The sequence below is a fragment of the Archocentrus centrarchus genome, chromosome 22 (genome assembly GCF_007364275.1).
Source record: "Archocentrus centrarchus isolate MPI-CPG fArcCen1 chromosome 22, fArcCen1, whole genome shotgun sequence".
In the NCBI taxonomy this organism is placed as follows: Eukaryota; Metazoa; Chordata; class Actinopteri; order Cichliformes; family Cichlidae; genus Archocentrus; species Archocentrus centrarchus.
The window spans coordinates 8,769,372-8,783,355 of NC_044367.1; the positions used below are offsets into that span (position 1 = coordinate 8,769,372).

Consider the following 13,984-nt stretch of genomic DNA (forward strand, 5'->3'; position numbering starts at 1 on the left):
AACAAGAAGACACAAAGCAAAGGGGGTCAGTTGCCATCATCTCATGCAGTGGAGTGGTCAGCCAAACATCAAGAAGTGCTATGCCAGTTGGTAGACTTTCTGATTCAGCCTCCAGTCTTAGGTTATCCTGATTTTGAGCAACTATTCATCCTGCATTGTGATGCTTCTCAGGAGGGGCTCGGGGCTGTGCTCTACCAGAGACAAAATGGAAAGTTGGTGGTAATAGCGTATGGATCCAGAACGTTAACTGCCCCAGAGAAAAATTACCACCTTCATTCAGGGAAGTTGGAGTTCCTCGCCATGAAATGGGCCATATGTGAGAGGTTCAGAGACTATCTCTACCATTCACCACCTTTCATGGTTTATACCGACAATAACCCTCTCACATATGTGCTGACAACAGCCAAGCTGAATGCCACTACCCACAGGTGGGTAGCTGAGCTGGCCGACTTCCAGTTTTGTATTAAGTATCGACCTGGCAGAGCTAACAGGGACGCGGATGGCCTCTCGCGCATGCCTTTGGATATGGAACAGTATATGCAAACCTGCACTGAGGTGGTGACATCGGAGGCCCAGAACAGTGTGACTCAGGCTCTGACAGTGCAGATGCAGGCAGGTGAGCCCTGGCTTTGTCCCCTGACTATTTCAACCTCTATAGCTGGACAAAGTAAGGAGGTGGGGACCCCGGGAGTGGAAATCCCAAAACACACGCTGAGAGAGGCTCAGAAAGAGGATCCTGTAATTGGGGAAGTGCTGGAATATGTTATCTCTAACAAATGGCCAAAAGTTGGAAAGCGGACACACAGTAAGGATATGGCTGCTCTGATAAGGGAAAAACAGAAACTGCATCTTGATGAGGAGGGGTTACTGTACAGGAAAACTTCCAGCCGAACACAGCTACTCCTGCCCAAGAGGTTCCACAAGCTGGTGTATAGAGAACTTCATGAGGAGATGGGTCATCTGGGAGTAGAGAGAGTCCTGGCCCTCATCCGGGATCGCTTTTACTGGCCTCATATGCAGAGGGACGTGGAACACTACATAACACAGGTGTGTGGCTGTCTGAAAAACAAGCGCCCTAACAAGCCAACCAGAGCACCCCTGACCAACATCGTTACAACTTACCCGTTTGAGCTGGTCTCCATCGATTTCTTGCATTTGGAGAAATGTAAGGGGGGATATGAATATATCCTGGTAGCAATGGACCACTTTACACGGTTTGCTCAAGCTTATCCATGCAGAGATAAAGTGCCAAAACAGCCGCAGAAAAGATATTTGGAGATTTTGTTTTGAAGTTTGGGTTTCCAACGCGGCTCCACCATGACCAGGGGAGGGAGTTTGAAAACAAACTGTTTGCTAAACTAGAAGAATATAGTGGAGTTAAAAGGTCCAGGACCACCCCATGTCACCCCCAGGGAAACGGCCAGGTGGAAAGATTTAACAGGACACTGCTGGCTATGCTCCGAAACCTGCCGGAGGGAGCAAAAGCAGACTGGAAGGCATCCTTGGCTAAAGTGGTTCATGCTTACAATTGTACGCGCAGTGAAGCCACGGGGTATGCACCTTATTTTCTGTTGTTTGGGAGACACTCCAGACTCCCTATTGACCTGATGTTTGGTCTCACAGCAAAGGATCAAGGCTCATCTCACAAAGATTATGCAGAGAAGTGGAAGGCTCGCATGGAGGATGCTTATAGGCTGGCTTCAGCAACAGCCCAAAAGGAGAGAAAAAGGGGGAAAGTGCTTTATGACAGGAAAGTTCATGGGGCAGAGCTACACCCGGGATGCAGAGTGCTGGTCCGAAATTTCAGTGAAAAGGGAGGACCAGGGAAGCTGAGGTCATTTTGGGAGGATCAAGTGTTTGTGGTGACACAAAGAAAGCAAAATGACAGCCCAGTGTATGAAATTAAGCCAGAGAATGCTCAGGGGAGGGTCAGGATCGTCCACAGGAACCTCCTGCTACCATGCGACTTCTTGCCGGTGGAAAAGGACAACTTACCTGCAAAACTGAGAAAGAAAAAACGGACACACAACAAAGACAGTCACGAGCAACCAGCACGAGAGTACAGTTCGGAGGATGAGAGTGAATGGAGAGGAATCGTTGGACTACCAGTGGAGCAGAGAGAGCAGGGAGAACAGCGTTGGGGGACAGAGACACCAGAGGTCGACTCAGAAAGAGGAGCAGGGGCTGTAGAGAATCTCAGTGAGGAGTATCAGAGTGATCAAGAGGGGGAGATGACAGCGACCGTGGAGAAAAACAAAGATGCTCAACACACTCCTCTACTTGAAAATGAAGGCAGTGACCAGGAGGATGCTGAACAGTCACATGTCGACGTGAGAAAGTATCCTTCTAGAATGAGAAAACAAAAGTTAACATTCACCTACCATAAGTTAGGACAGCCGATGATGGCGCAGGAATAGGTAGTTCAGGCAAAATTACCACAAAACTAAAGTTAAGTATGACATTTAAGTTGTTTACAAGTAAAGGAAAAGTTTAGAAATGTTATTGTTATTTGTTAAATGGGTAGAAATTCTGTTGGAAATGTTGTTCCTAATAGGGTGGAAAACACATAATTGGGGATGGTAACCTGTCATGTAGATTGCAGTCTTTGTTGTTTAGTTAAGAGGCTACGTCTAAGTGGTAATGCCTTACTCAGAAAAGATGCAGATGCCCATCATAACGATGGAAGAGGGCAGTGGACTGTTATCGTGCACAATGACACCTACTGCAAGTATATGGCATGAAAGGGAGATACATGTCATGTATTTCACTGTGATCAGCAGCGATGCAACTTCATGGACTTTACCAGACTCTGACTCCTGTAGAGATGTAACCTTTCTAGATGCAATGTTGTATTGCCATACAGAGACTGACAGTATTATACTGGCGGGACGCCATTACAATTTGGAGGGGAGAGTGTGAGGGAGCGTAGGTAAAGGAAGCCACCCCCCCCCTCAAAATTATTTGACTTTATTATAAATGTTGTAGGAGAACAGATGTTGGGTCTCTTGGCTGTATACAAACAAACTGTGTTCCAGCATCAGACATGGTACGACGCAAGCAGCTATTCTCCTGCTGTGCCACAAGGGGGAGCATCCTCATGGCGAGCAAGTTACGCAGAGGAAAGAGGGCTGGGCCACTCCATGTAGGCAGTACGCCTAGAGTGAACCCAGAGGGAATGTGAGCTGCAAGTAACTGTGCTGTGTCTGTGTGTTTACAGGTAAATCTGTACAAGTCAATGTAGTTTTATTGTGTTGTTATATTTGTCCATAAAATTGCGTAAAAGGTGGGAATGTTGGCCGTGGTATCCCCGAATGTATATCTATGGATCGAGGCGAGTAATGGTGTAAAGCGGCCGTGGAGCTAACGATTAGCTGCATCTGCTACTTCACCACCTCGCCGACTTAGATAGAGGCCTGAGGGCACGGTAATGATCTTGTACGAGTACCTGACTGTGATTACAGCAAACAGAGAATTGCAGTGATGATTTGTGTACAGTTGTTCTTGTGTTTTTGGTTATCTGATGTTTGAGGGTAAAGAGGGCTGGGCCACTCCATGTAGGCAGTACGCCTAGAGTGAACCCAGAGGGAATGTGAGCTGCAAGTAACTGTGCTGTGTCTGTGTGTTTACAGCATTAAAGATGGGCGTACTACAAAACACACTGTTTTATGGACTTTAATTCAAGTGTGCAACAATTAGATTAGTTTAAACTTTATTATTTCCTTTTGGAAGATTCTATCAGGGAAATTAAATAATCCAGTCTAACAGGTCTTTTCTGTCATTTGTTCCTGATATTCCAGGTAGAGAGATGACTGAACATCTCAGGAATGCTAAACATGTTTTCATTTTCTGTTGTGATTGCTGACATTTTCTTTCAGCTGGCTCATGGAACATTTTCCCACTATCCACAGGATCGTGGATTAAGCGGATTAAGTGGATTAAGTGGATTATTTTCCGGATATCCTTGCATAATTAAGCCTGGACTTGGTTTCACATGGACTGGACTTGGGTTTCAGTTTCTGGTGCATTTTTTGGTTAAAACATATTTGTTCTTCATTTACTGAAGTGACTCACAGCAGATAGAGTATCGTGAAGAACGGTCCCTCATCTCCTCTTCTTCTTTGGATGAGGAGATGGGGGACCGTTCTTCAGGGAGGGTGAAGAACGGTAAATATTTCAATGGGCGTTGGACCATTTATGTCTATCATTTGCTTCAGCCACTACTTATTAATGTCCTACAGTTTACTTTTAAGCATTTGTCATTTTATTCATTGAGTCACTAATAAAACCCAACATTAACCACTGACTCTGTACCTATGCAGAGCTTTCCTTGAGCTGGCATGGTTAAAATCCCCTAAGACCAGCTTAAGTGAGTCTGGGTGGGAATTTTCAATCTCCATAATGTGAGCAGAGAGTTTCTGAGTGGCAGTCGTAACCTCAGCTTGAGGAGGGATGTAAACAGCAATCAAAAGAAAAGAAGCAAAATTTTAGTGAGGTCATTGGGCTCACTAAGGCAGAGCTTTGGCAAGAACGAGTTTGATTTACCTTTTCCCTCCTACCATTCAGTTGTTTGTGTTGAGTTCATCAAACTTTAACAATAATCCTGCCAGCAGATGGGTCTATCTATTATGACTAGTTTTGCTTTTGAGATTATTGTGAGCTTTGTGGACATTGAGGCATTTCTCTCCAGGTGTGCCTAAGCTGTAGATCCAGCTCTTTCTTTCACTCTTCTTATTTTCCTCCCTTCACTGTAAAGCCCACGTTATGTTTTTCTCTGTAACACTGACACATTTTATGGACTTAGAAATGTTAGATATTGTTACTCTACATTATGATGTTTAAAATAAAAACAACTGTACTTTTAGTTTGTGTGCATTTTTATTTTCACTATAAATTTGTGAAAAGAACAGAAGCATCATATCAGGCTTTGGACCCAATCAAACATCTTCATCCTCCACAGTGATACTTTATTCAGAAATGATGGATATAAATCAGCAATCTTCATTACCCATTTTTAAAACTTAATTCATAATTCATGCTTTAATCTGAGTAACTGACATGTACACATGAAAATAGTTTCATTTAGGCTGTTGAGATTTGTCACAGGAGGAAACATTTGTAGATCATCTGGTGTATATTCATGATGTAAATCTTAATGTGTTCCAGTCTGGTTACAGATGCGTGAGAGCACCCAACCAAGTCCTGCTCCAGCACCGCCCAAACCTCCAGTGGCAACTCCAGTCAGACCTCCCATAGCTACAGTGAAGTTACATTAGAGTTACTTAGCTGTTTGTTACACTTGATCTAAAACTTTTATCTAACCTTTACTGTGTTTAAAGCTATTCTTTAATTGTGATGCTTCTCTATCAAATATAGCAGTATTATCAGCAACATCTACATCATATGTAAACTATTTTACTCTCTGAACCTTTTAATATGTCCAATAAAAGAATTCAATATCTCTGACACTTCAAACATCTAAAACTGTAGATGGACTAAAATAAAATAAAATACTTGGAGATCATCTTGCTCCCTCCGTATAAAGAAAAACAAAACTTGGTCTTACAAATTGAGCAAAATAGAGAAAATATATCACAAAATTTACCCCAAGACTGCGCGGTTGCTACTAGACCTCCTGCTGCAACTCCTCCTCCATTTGCAATTGCAAAATACGACATCAGTTTGGCACCAACTGAACCTGCTGCTACTCCAGTTGAAGTGAACCCCAGTGCAGCCAGAGCAGCAGGAGTCAGAGCCACAGATGCAGCACCTCCTGAATAATATAAAAAAAAAAAAAAATAGATAGATACAGATTTTAATATTAAAATAAAAAATACGACCCCAATTCCAAAAAAGGTTTTGACTGTGTAAAAGCAGGAGGCAATCTGCTGCTATAAAAATTTAAAATGGGCAAATATCTTTTCATTAGAAACGTAAAATGTCTGTTTAAACATTTGATATGTTTTCTATGTTCTACTGTAAATAAAATATGGATTAATGAGAACTGTTAATCATTGATGCTGTGGTGAATCATGTCATGTGACGGCTTACCTCCGAGAACAACGAAAACCTTACCTGTTAACGAAACATGGAGAGAGAATACAAAGTTGCTTGCAATGAAAATTTAATTAAAATACACTGCATGAAAAAGAAATGGTGTCAGAAAACTGTAAAGGACTCACAGATCTCTTCCCAGTCCACGTCCATATCTATACTGTCAAATGTGACGCTCAGATGATGCACAGAGCTTAACTTCAGGTGTTTGCAGAAACCTGCAGTGGTGCATTTTGTCCAGTGCTCCTCCTCCTCTCTTTTTTTTAAACTTCCTTTTCCAAGAAAACAAAACTAACCGCCAGCATGTAAACACCAGATAAGTGGACAAAATACGTCACTGCCCTGTGGGAGCTTTGTGGCTTTTTGTGTGTTTTTTTTTTGTTTGTTTGCTCTTGTTTTTATTGTAGGAAAGGTGATTAGGCAACTTCTTTAATAGAACGTTAGTGAAAAAGGTTTGATCTAAGAAGCAAAACAGAAAAACTGAATTAACCCTCTTAACATGTAGAAAATATAATAAAAAAAATAAAGATTGAGCTCCACCCTCGCAGTCACTTCTTCCAGGATGACCAATGATGCTTTATTTGATTTGCTACAGACCCAGTGAGTCTAATACACTGTAAACCCAAATTTTGATTCGACTTAAAAATATTACTTAAAACTGCCTAGAATGTAAACATTACTTGTTAATGCTGAGTACTTTTTGATGGTCTATCTTATTGTATTTATGTGTGAGTTCAAACAACTTAATATCATCAGGTTTTACACCTGCTAAAAATCTAGTTTATACCGGTTTTAACAGACTGGATTAATGAGCAGCAGCATGGTGGTGTAGTGGTTAGCAGTGCTGCCTCACAGTTAGAATCAATTCCACCTTCGTCCAGGCCTCTCGCTGTGTGGAGTTTGAAATAGTAGCTATTTGCTCTTTTTGTTTGGTTTTTGTTCACCCTCTAGTTCTCCTGTAGAGCTTTTTATTGTTCCATGGACAAATGTAATTTGTAAATGTTAATGTACCAGTGTTCAGCAGGGCTGAGTTTTATCATGTTTGTTTATTTACCAAATTTAAACAGACATAGTTCAACACTGTAAAAAATATTTTTGTTACTGGTGTGGTGGTTAGCACTGCTGCCTCATAGCTAGATTAGCTGTCTAATAATCTGGGTTTGATTTCACCTCTTGCTGTGTGGAGTTTGCATGTTCTCCCTGTGTCTGTGTGGGATTCCTCCCACAATCCAAAGACATGCAGTTACTGGGGTCACTCTAAATTGCTCACAGGTGTGAATGGTTGGCTGTCTCTCTCTGTGTTAACCCTGCAACAGGCTGGTGACCTGTACAGGGTGTACCCTGCATCTTGCAGCCTCACTGCCTTGTCAGCTGGGATAGGGATAGGCTCCAGGAGGGCGTGGCACACTATGAAATTAAATTGCTATTACTGCATTTGATAAGTACACATCTGAAGAAAAATACATGAGAATTAAGAGTTTTAACTGTGGTTATATGGAGCAAAACGACAAACCTTCTGTAGTTAGGTTAGCAGACTCAAATGACTTTGGACTGAATGCGGGTGTTTGCTTTGCAATCTATCACTTATTGCTATGCAGAGTAAAATATCAGTCGGTAGATTAAAATAAAAACTTGACAGCTGGGATTGGCTTGAGCAGGATGCATCATCCTGTTGAAAGAGTCCACACCCATCAGGGAATCCTGTTTTCATGACAGTGTGTACACAGTCTACAATAATGCTTAGGTAGGTGGTACGTGTCAAAGTAACATCCACCTGGATGGAAGCATCACACTACCTCTGCCGTCTTGCCTTCTTCCCATAGTGCATCCTGGTGCCTAGTATTCCCCAGCTAAGTGACTCACATGCACATGTTATTCAGGTGATGTAAAAAAAAATAAATGTGATTCATCAGACGAGGACACCTTCTTCCATTGCTCTGTGGTCCATGTGTCCATTGTTGGTGCTTTTGGACAACAAACTGTGATGTATGCTGTGTTCTGACACCTTTCTGTCAGAACCAGCATTAATATTTTCAGTAATCTGAGCTACAGAAGCTTGTCTGTTGGATTGGACCACACAGGCCAGACTTCATTCCCCACATACATCATGGAGTCTTGGCCACCCATGACCCTGTAGCTGGTTCCTTCCTTGGACCACCTTTGATAGATACTGGCCACAGTGGCGGTCCCAGCCTGTTTGGTGCCCTGGGCGAGCAACCCCGCCGGCGCCCCCCCATAGCGATCGCCGCAGCACCGCCTACTGCACTACTCCACTTGGGGGGTAAGAGCGCCCTCTGCCTGCTGTGTGGTGCATGTAGCTTTCTGCCATGGTCTGACAGACATGGCAGACCATGTCGTTCCCCCCCCACCATCACAGGCACACTCAGAATTTCTTTTAAATTTTAATTGAAAAAACATGGAAGAATCATTACACAGCTTCTGTTTACCTTTATCTTTTGCTTGTTTCTCCTGTTCTGCTTTCCTCTTTTTCCTAAACTGCACACCTGATGCTTTGACATTTTCCTTTCCATTTTCTGTAATTTGCACTGAAGTGGAATAGGTTATCACCGCTGAGCCATCCCCAGGGTTGCCAGATCTGACTGACAGTTGCCAGCCTAACACAACAAAACCTCCATTGAAACTCATGTTAATAGCACCAGGTGTGATATATATTTAAATATACACAGCTTTGGGTGGGTTGTTGACATTTTTGCTGCTTTTCACCATATTTAGTAGGTTTTTAGGAAGGTTTTATTGGAAAATTATATATCTATATAATTTTATAATTATATAGATATATCTATATAATTATAAAATTATATAGATATATCTATATAATTTTCCAGCCACATGTGTTCACAAGCTGCCCAATCTGGCAACACTGCGCCATCCACCAACATTTGTCCGAACATTTATATTTATGTTATTTTTTCATCAGGATTCAGGTTCACACAAATTCTGTGAATTAATGACCATATTTACAGTATTATAAATTAAATGTCCTTTGTGTTCTATCAATTGTGTGCATAAAATTTTATTAGTTTGATTCGGATTGATTGATTCTAGGCTCAGGAACCGAGACGAGAGAATCCCCCACCTGCCCCTTTGCTTCTGTTACAACCTGTCTATCAGACCATGGCAGAAAGCTACACGCACCACACAGCAGGAAGAGGGCGCCCATTACCCCACAAATGGAGTAGTGCGGCAAGCACTGTTGCGGCAATCGCAATGCGTTGGGGGACGGGGGGCGGTCATGCCATCCTGGGCGGCTGCCCATGTCGCCCATATCAGGAACCACCACTGACTGGCCACTGCAGACCAGGAACACCCCACAAGAGCTGCAGTTTTGGAGATGCTCTGACCCAGGCGTCAAACCATCACAATTTGGTCCTTAAACTCACTCATTTATCATGTTTCCAACTCATCAACTTTGAGGACAAAATGTTCACTTTGTCTCTTAAATATCGCACCCACTAACAGATGCCATAATGAAGACATAACCTTTTAATATTTTCCACTTCACCAATTCAGTGGTCATACTGTTGTGCTTGATATATTTTTCCACCTTCAAATGAAAATATGTTTAATAATTAACATTGTTTATTGTTATGGTATATAAAATATATTTAAGAATCTGCACTGGTGATAAAAAAGTTGTGCCATTGAATCTATTCTATATTGCAGTGCAAGGCCTAAATGTAAAACAAATCTTTCACATTCATGGGGGACATTTTTTAAATAATGGATGATGTTAAAACTGATTTTTATGAACTGATCTTCAACCTCTGATCTCACTCCTGACAGCTGCAATGAGTGATAAACCTGTACCACTGTTTTCACAGTGAGCTGGTATTCAGTGAGTTTATCAAGTTAGAAATATTCATTTAATTCATTAATTTAATACTGATTTAACCTGGACTGTTAGTTTAGTTTTAGTTTTTGAGACAAACTTGAATGCAGCAATAGTAAGAAGTGCAGCAGCACATGTGCTCACGTCTCTTTAGATTGACATCAAATATTTCCATAATAAAACTTTACATCTGCATCTCCTACATCATGGAGGACATTTCTGAATCACTTTATGACATTTATGAAAACAAGAACTGACTAGTGTCCAAAAGAAGCCTTTTCGTCCCTGTAACCTCCATTAAACCTTTACTGGGAAACAGCTGGAGGTCCTTCATCAACCACCTGATCAGTAAGTGAAGAAACGAGAACTTTGTAGCTGCTCCATCCACCCTGTTTGTTTCACACAGGGAAAAAACTGCAGTACGGAAGTTAAAATACGCAGATGAACTGTTAATATGAAAAAAGTATTTCTTATCCAGTTACTTAGGTAATCAATATAAATAGAATACACAATTGCTAAAATAATCGATAGTTGCAGCCCTACTGAAATTTGCAGCATGCCATAAGCATCACCTTCTCACACAGAAGCAACAGGATTCAGGTGATAGTCATTGTTGTAAGTAAAGTTTATTTATATAGCATTTTTCACAGACAGAAAAGCGCTGTACAATAATTAAAACACAATATCACACCCCAACCCCAGAAAACACTATGTTAAAAACATAATAACATTACCATATTAAAAGAAAAAGAATAAAAATAAAGTCAGAAACCAGAAAGCCTGGTTAAACAGAAATGTTTTCAACTATTTTTTAAAGAATGCCACAGTCAACTAAATGGAGCTGGAGTGGTAAACAGTTCCAGAGCTTTGGTGCCACTACCTAAAAAGCTCTGCCCGCCCTGGTCCTTAGTCTTGTATGTGGGACAACTAAAAGACTTTGATTTTGTTGTGTGAGAGACTGTTAATTTTTAAAAAAAAAAAATTTTTTTTAAAATGTTTTTAAATGCCTGGATAAATTTTAAATATCGGATTTATATCGGTATTGGCTGATATCCAAATGTAAAATATCGGTGTCGGTATCGGACATAAAAAAGTGGTATCGTGCCATCCCTACTAATTATATGATCATCTGCCTGACATGACTGTTTTCTCTCTGCAGGTACAGCAGAAAAAAGATACAAAAAACATACAGTCATGGTTGCTGTGGCAGGTAGGAGGGGCAGACCCCAAAAGCAGGACTCGGAAAAGGGCGAAAAATGAACTTAAAGGACTTCACTGAAAAACAAGTGACTGTATAAACAAATAAACTGGGCTGGTCTGTGGCCAGAACTAAAACAGGGAACAGAGAAGCACACAGCTGAGACATAGATGACAACACAACAAAGAAAAGAAGAAAACTGAGAGCTTAAATACACATTAGGTAATCAGGGCAAGAGGAAATAGCAGGGCACAGCAGGTGAAACAAATGAAACTAATAACAGGGGAAGCGAAACTAAACACAAAACATGGGGAACACAAGACTGTCAAAATAAAACAGGAAGTGACTAAACAAGAAACACGGCACAGGGAAACAGAGACACAGACATGGGACAGAAACGCAGTTAGTCACAACACTGGGAATAAAACTCAATACGGAAACATAGACGGTCAGGGGTAAGACAAAAGGACAAACAGACACCAGAACACAGATGCCGGGGAGACAGGGATGAAGGAAAAAGAAAACCACAAAAGATAAAGCCAGAACTAAGAACAATGAAAACAAAAAACAAATTAGGAAAACACAGGAAAAATAAAATTAAAACTCAAAACGCTGGGCAGGCGGCCCAGGACCATGACACAAACAAGCCATAGTGAAGGATATATTTACTGTTACCAAGAGTTTCAGCTTCATGCTTCAGTAAAGCAAAGCGTAATTATAATCCAAGTGCTGTAACGCTGTGCTGTTTTTTCACAAAAAACATTAATGCGATCAAAATGTGCAAAACGATAATAAAAGAATGAAACAGTTTAAAGTTGTGTCCTGGTTATTTTATTTTACGTATGTATCTGTTTTCTACAAAACTAAAAACAAGAGGACTTGACTCTTTCACTGTATTATTGCCCCACTGAGAGCGATGATGTCCATCTCAGGCATGGATCGTTTGCCAAAAAGTGATTTCCAGCATTTAAACTGTTGTAAATGACTTGTTGACTTATAATCTGTCAAACACATCTCAAACATATCTCTAATGAATGATCTCAACTCGTTTTTGTACAAGAAAGAACAATCCTGCCACAAAGAAAGATCAATAAGCACTTTTTAATAGATGATCACTTTTTGGCACTACACCGGCGCTACAGTTTGTGTCGCTCTCTGTCGCCCTCTTCTGTTCAGCTCTGAGCACAAAGTTTTGTTTCTGAGCAAATGAAACTCTGCGTGGTACAAAAATCAGCCCAGTTCAGAGCTTGTTGTCAGTGCAGATAAAGACATGGATCCCGGTGAGTGATTTGAGAGTTTCTGTGCGTTTAAATCATCTTTGACTAAAACAAAACAAAACAACAACAACAACAACAACAAAAACAGCTGAGCTGTAGTCTAGTTAGATGTTAATGTGTGTTCTTATCTTATCTTATAGTGACAGCTGCGTATACTGCTGCAGGAGCAGGTAAGGAGTTCATTTGATCTGGAAACTGGACATTAATTATTAATTATTAATCAATGCATGATCCTCTTGTCTTTCTGCAGTAGTTGGAGTAGTCGCTGCTCCTGCTATTCTGGGGGCAGTTGGTTTCACCTCAGCTGGAATAGCTGCAGGCTCCTTTGCTGCAAGCATGATGTCTGCAGCTGCAACTGCCAGTGGAGGAGGAGTTGCAGCTGGAAGTGTGGTGGCTGTTTTACAGTCAGCAGGTAATTTGAGGCATAATTTGATCTTTACCTCCACCAAGGAGGTTGTGTTTTTGGTGGTGTTCACATGTCATTCTGTCTGTAAACACAATATCTTGAAAAATTTCTAATTACTTCTGATAAAACGTTTATGGGTGCAGAGTGGAGTCATGTTAACAATCATTAACATTTGGCTTCCATCCACCAAGGACTTCAAGGTCAACTTCATGATTTATTGGCCGAAAAGCCTGATAACCTAGAAACCATGATTCTTACAAGTGTGGGGTATATTGTCAAAAGTAATATACAAGTAATATAGAAAGTAACATATAAAGATTTAAAAAAATGTTATATTTGAACACTGTGCAGCATGAAAATGTGGTTAATCACAGTTAATTCACAATTTCACAAGGAGGGCAATTATTATTTCATACAGTTCCAGGAAGGTTTGGAAAGCTTTTTCCCTTAAAAATGAATTCATCATTTAAAACTGCATTTTGTATTTATTCATTTTATCTTTGTCTAATATTAGAATTTGTTGATTTGAAACATTTAACTGTGACAAGTCTGCAAAACACTAAGAATTCAGGAAGGAGGCAAATCCTTTTCCACAGCACAGTATATTTACTTATTTGGCATAAACATAAGTATTTATCAGCCTCTGTAATGTTGCTGCAGGTGCAGCTGGTCTGTCAGCTACTGCTGGTGCTGCTGCGGCTGGTGCTGGAGCAGCAGTGGGATGGTTGGCGAGCTTCATCGGCTAAAAATCAATAAGAGTTAATCTATTTGTTTACGCCAAAATTGGAAGTCCTGTTACCCTGATGAAGGATTTTTTTGATTCTGTTCTGAGACACTTGCCAGTGTTTCCAAACACAGTTTCATTCTTATGCTCTGGCTACCAAAATAAAAAAAATGCTTCAATAAAAAAGCTTTAAAATGTTTAGTGCCTCATTGTCTTATTTTAAATTAAGTATTATGATGTGAATGTTTAAGCCTCAGGCATATCAGATCTCAGTTATAATTTTCTACAGCACTGTACAGCTAATTGTACTCTTAATGACATCGTTATGGTGAGCAGTGGCTGACTATGTGGAGAGTGCAGAGGTGAGGACCCAAATGCAAAACACTGAGACAGGCAGATCAACTGAAAGCAAGCTGGTTTATTTTAGACAATGGAGGACTGAGACAATAAATACACAGAGGGATAATCAGGGAACAGG

The 13,984-nt window shown here is 40.7% G+C and overlaps 2 protein-coding genes across 2 annotated transcripts; one reads left to right on the top strand and one right to left on the bottom strand.

Annotated features, from left to right (window-relative positions):
- Positions 1 to 4,872: 4,872 nt before the first annotated feature.
- LOC115772922 (interferon alpha-inducible protein 27-like protein 2A) lies at positions 4,873 to 6,272 on the bottom strand. Its single transcript, XM_030719374.1, has 4 exons — positions 6,180 to 6,272; positions 6,049 to 6,072; positions 5,603 to 5,770; positions 4,873 to 5,253 (listed from the first exon to the last, which is right to left on the bottom strand). The coding sequence occupies exons 1-4, from the start codon at positions 6,202 to 6,204 to the stop codon at positions 5,150 to 5,152; spliced, it is 321 nt and encodes a 106-aa protein (XP_030575234.1). The 5' UTR covers positions 6,205 to 6,272; the 3' UTR covers positions 4,873 to 5,149.
- A 6,023-nt stretch (positions 6,273 to 12,295) lies between these two features.
- Positions 12,296 to 13,705, top strand: LOC115772924 (interferon alpha-inducible protein 27-like protein 2A). Its single transcript, XM_030719376.1, has 4 exons — positions 12,296 to 12,379; positions 12,517 to 12,546; positions 12,627 to 12,788; positions 13,443 to 13,705. The coding sequence occupies exons 1-4, from the start codon at positions 12,370 to 12,372 to the stop codon at positions 13,526 to 13,528; spliced, it is 288 nt and encodes a 95-aa protein (XP_030575236.1). The 5' UTR covers positions 12,296 to 12,369; the 3' UTR covers positions 13,529 to 13,705.
- The last annotated feature ends 279 nt before the right edge of the window (positions 13,706 to 13,984 follow it).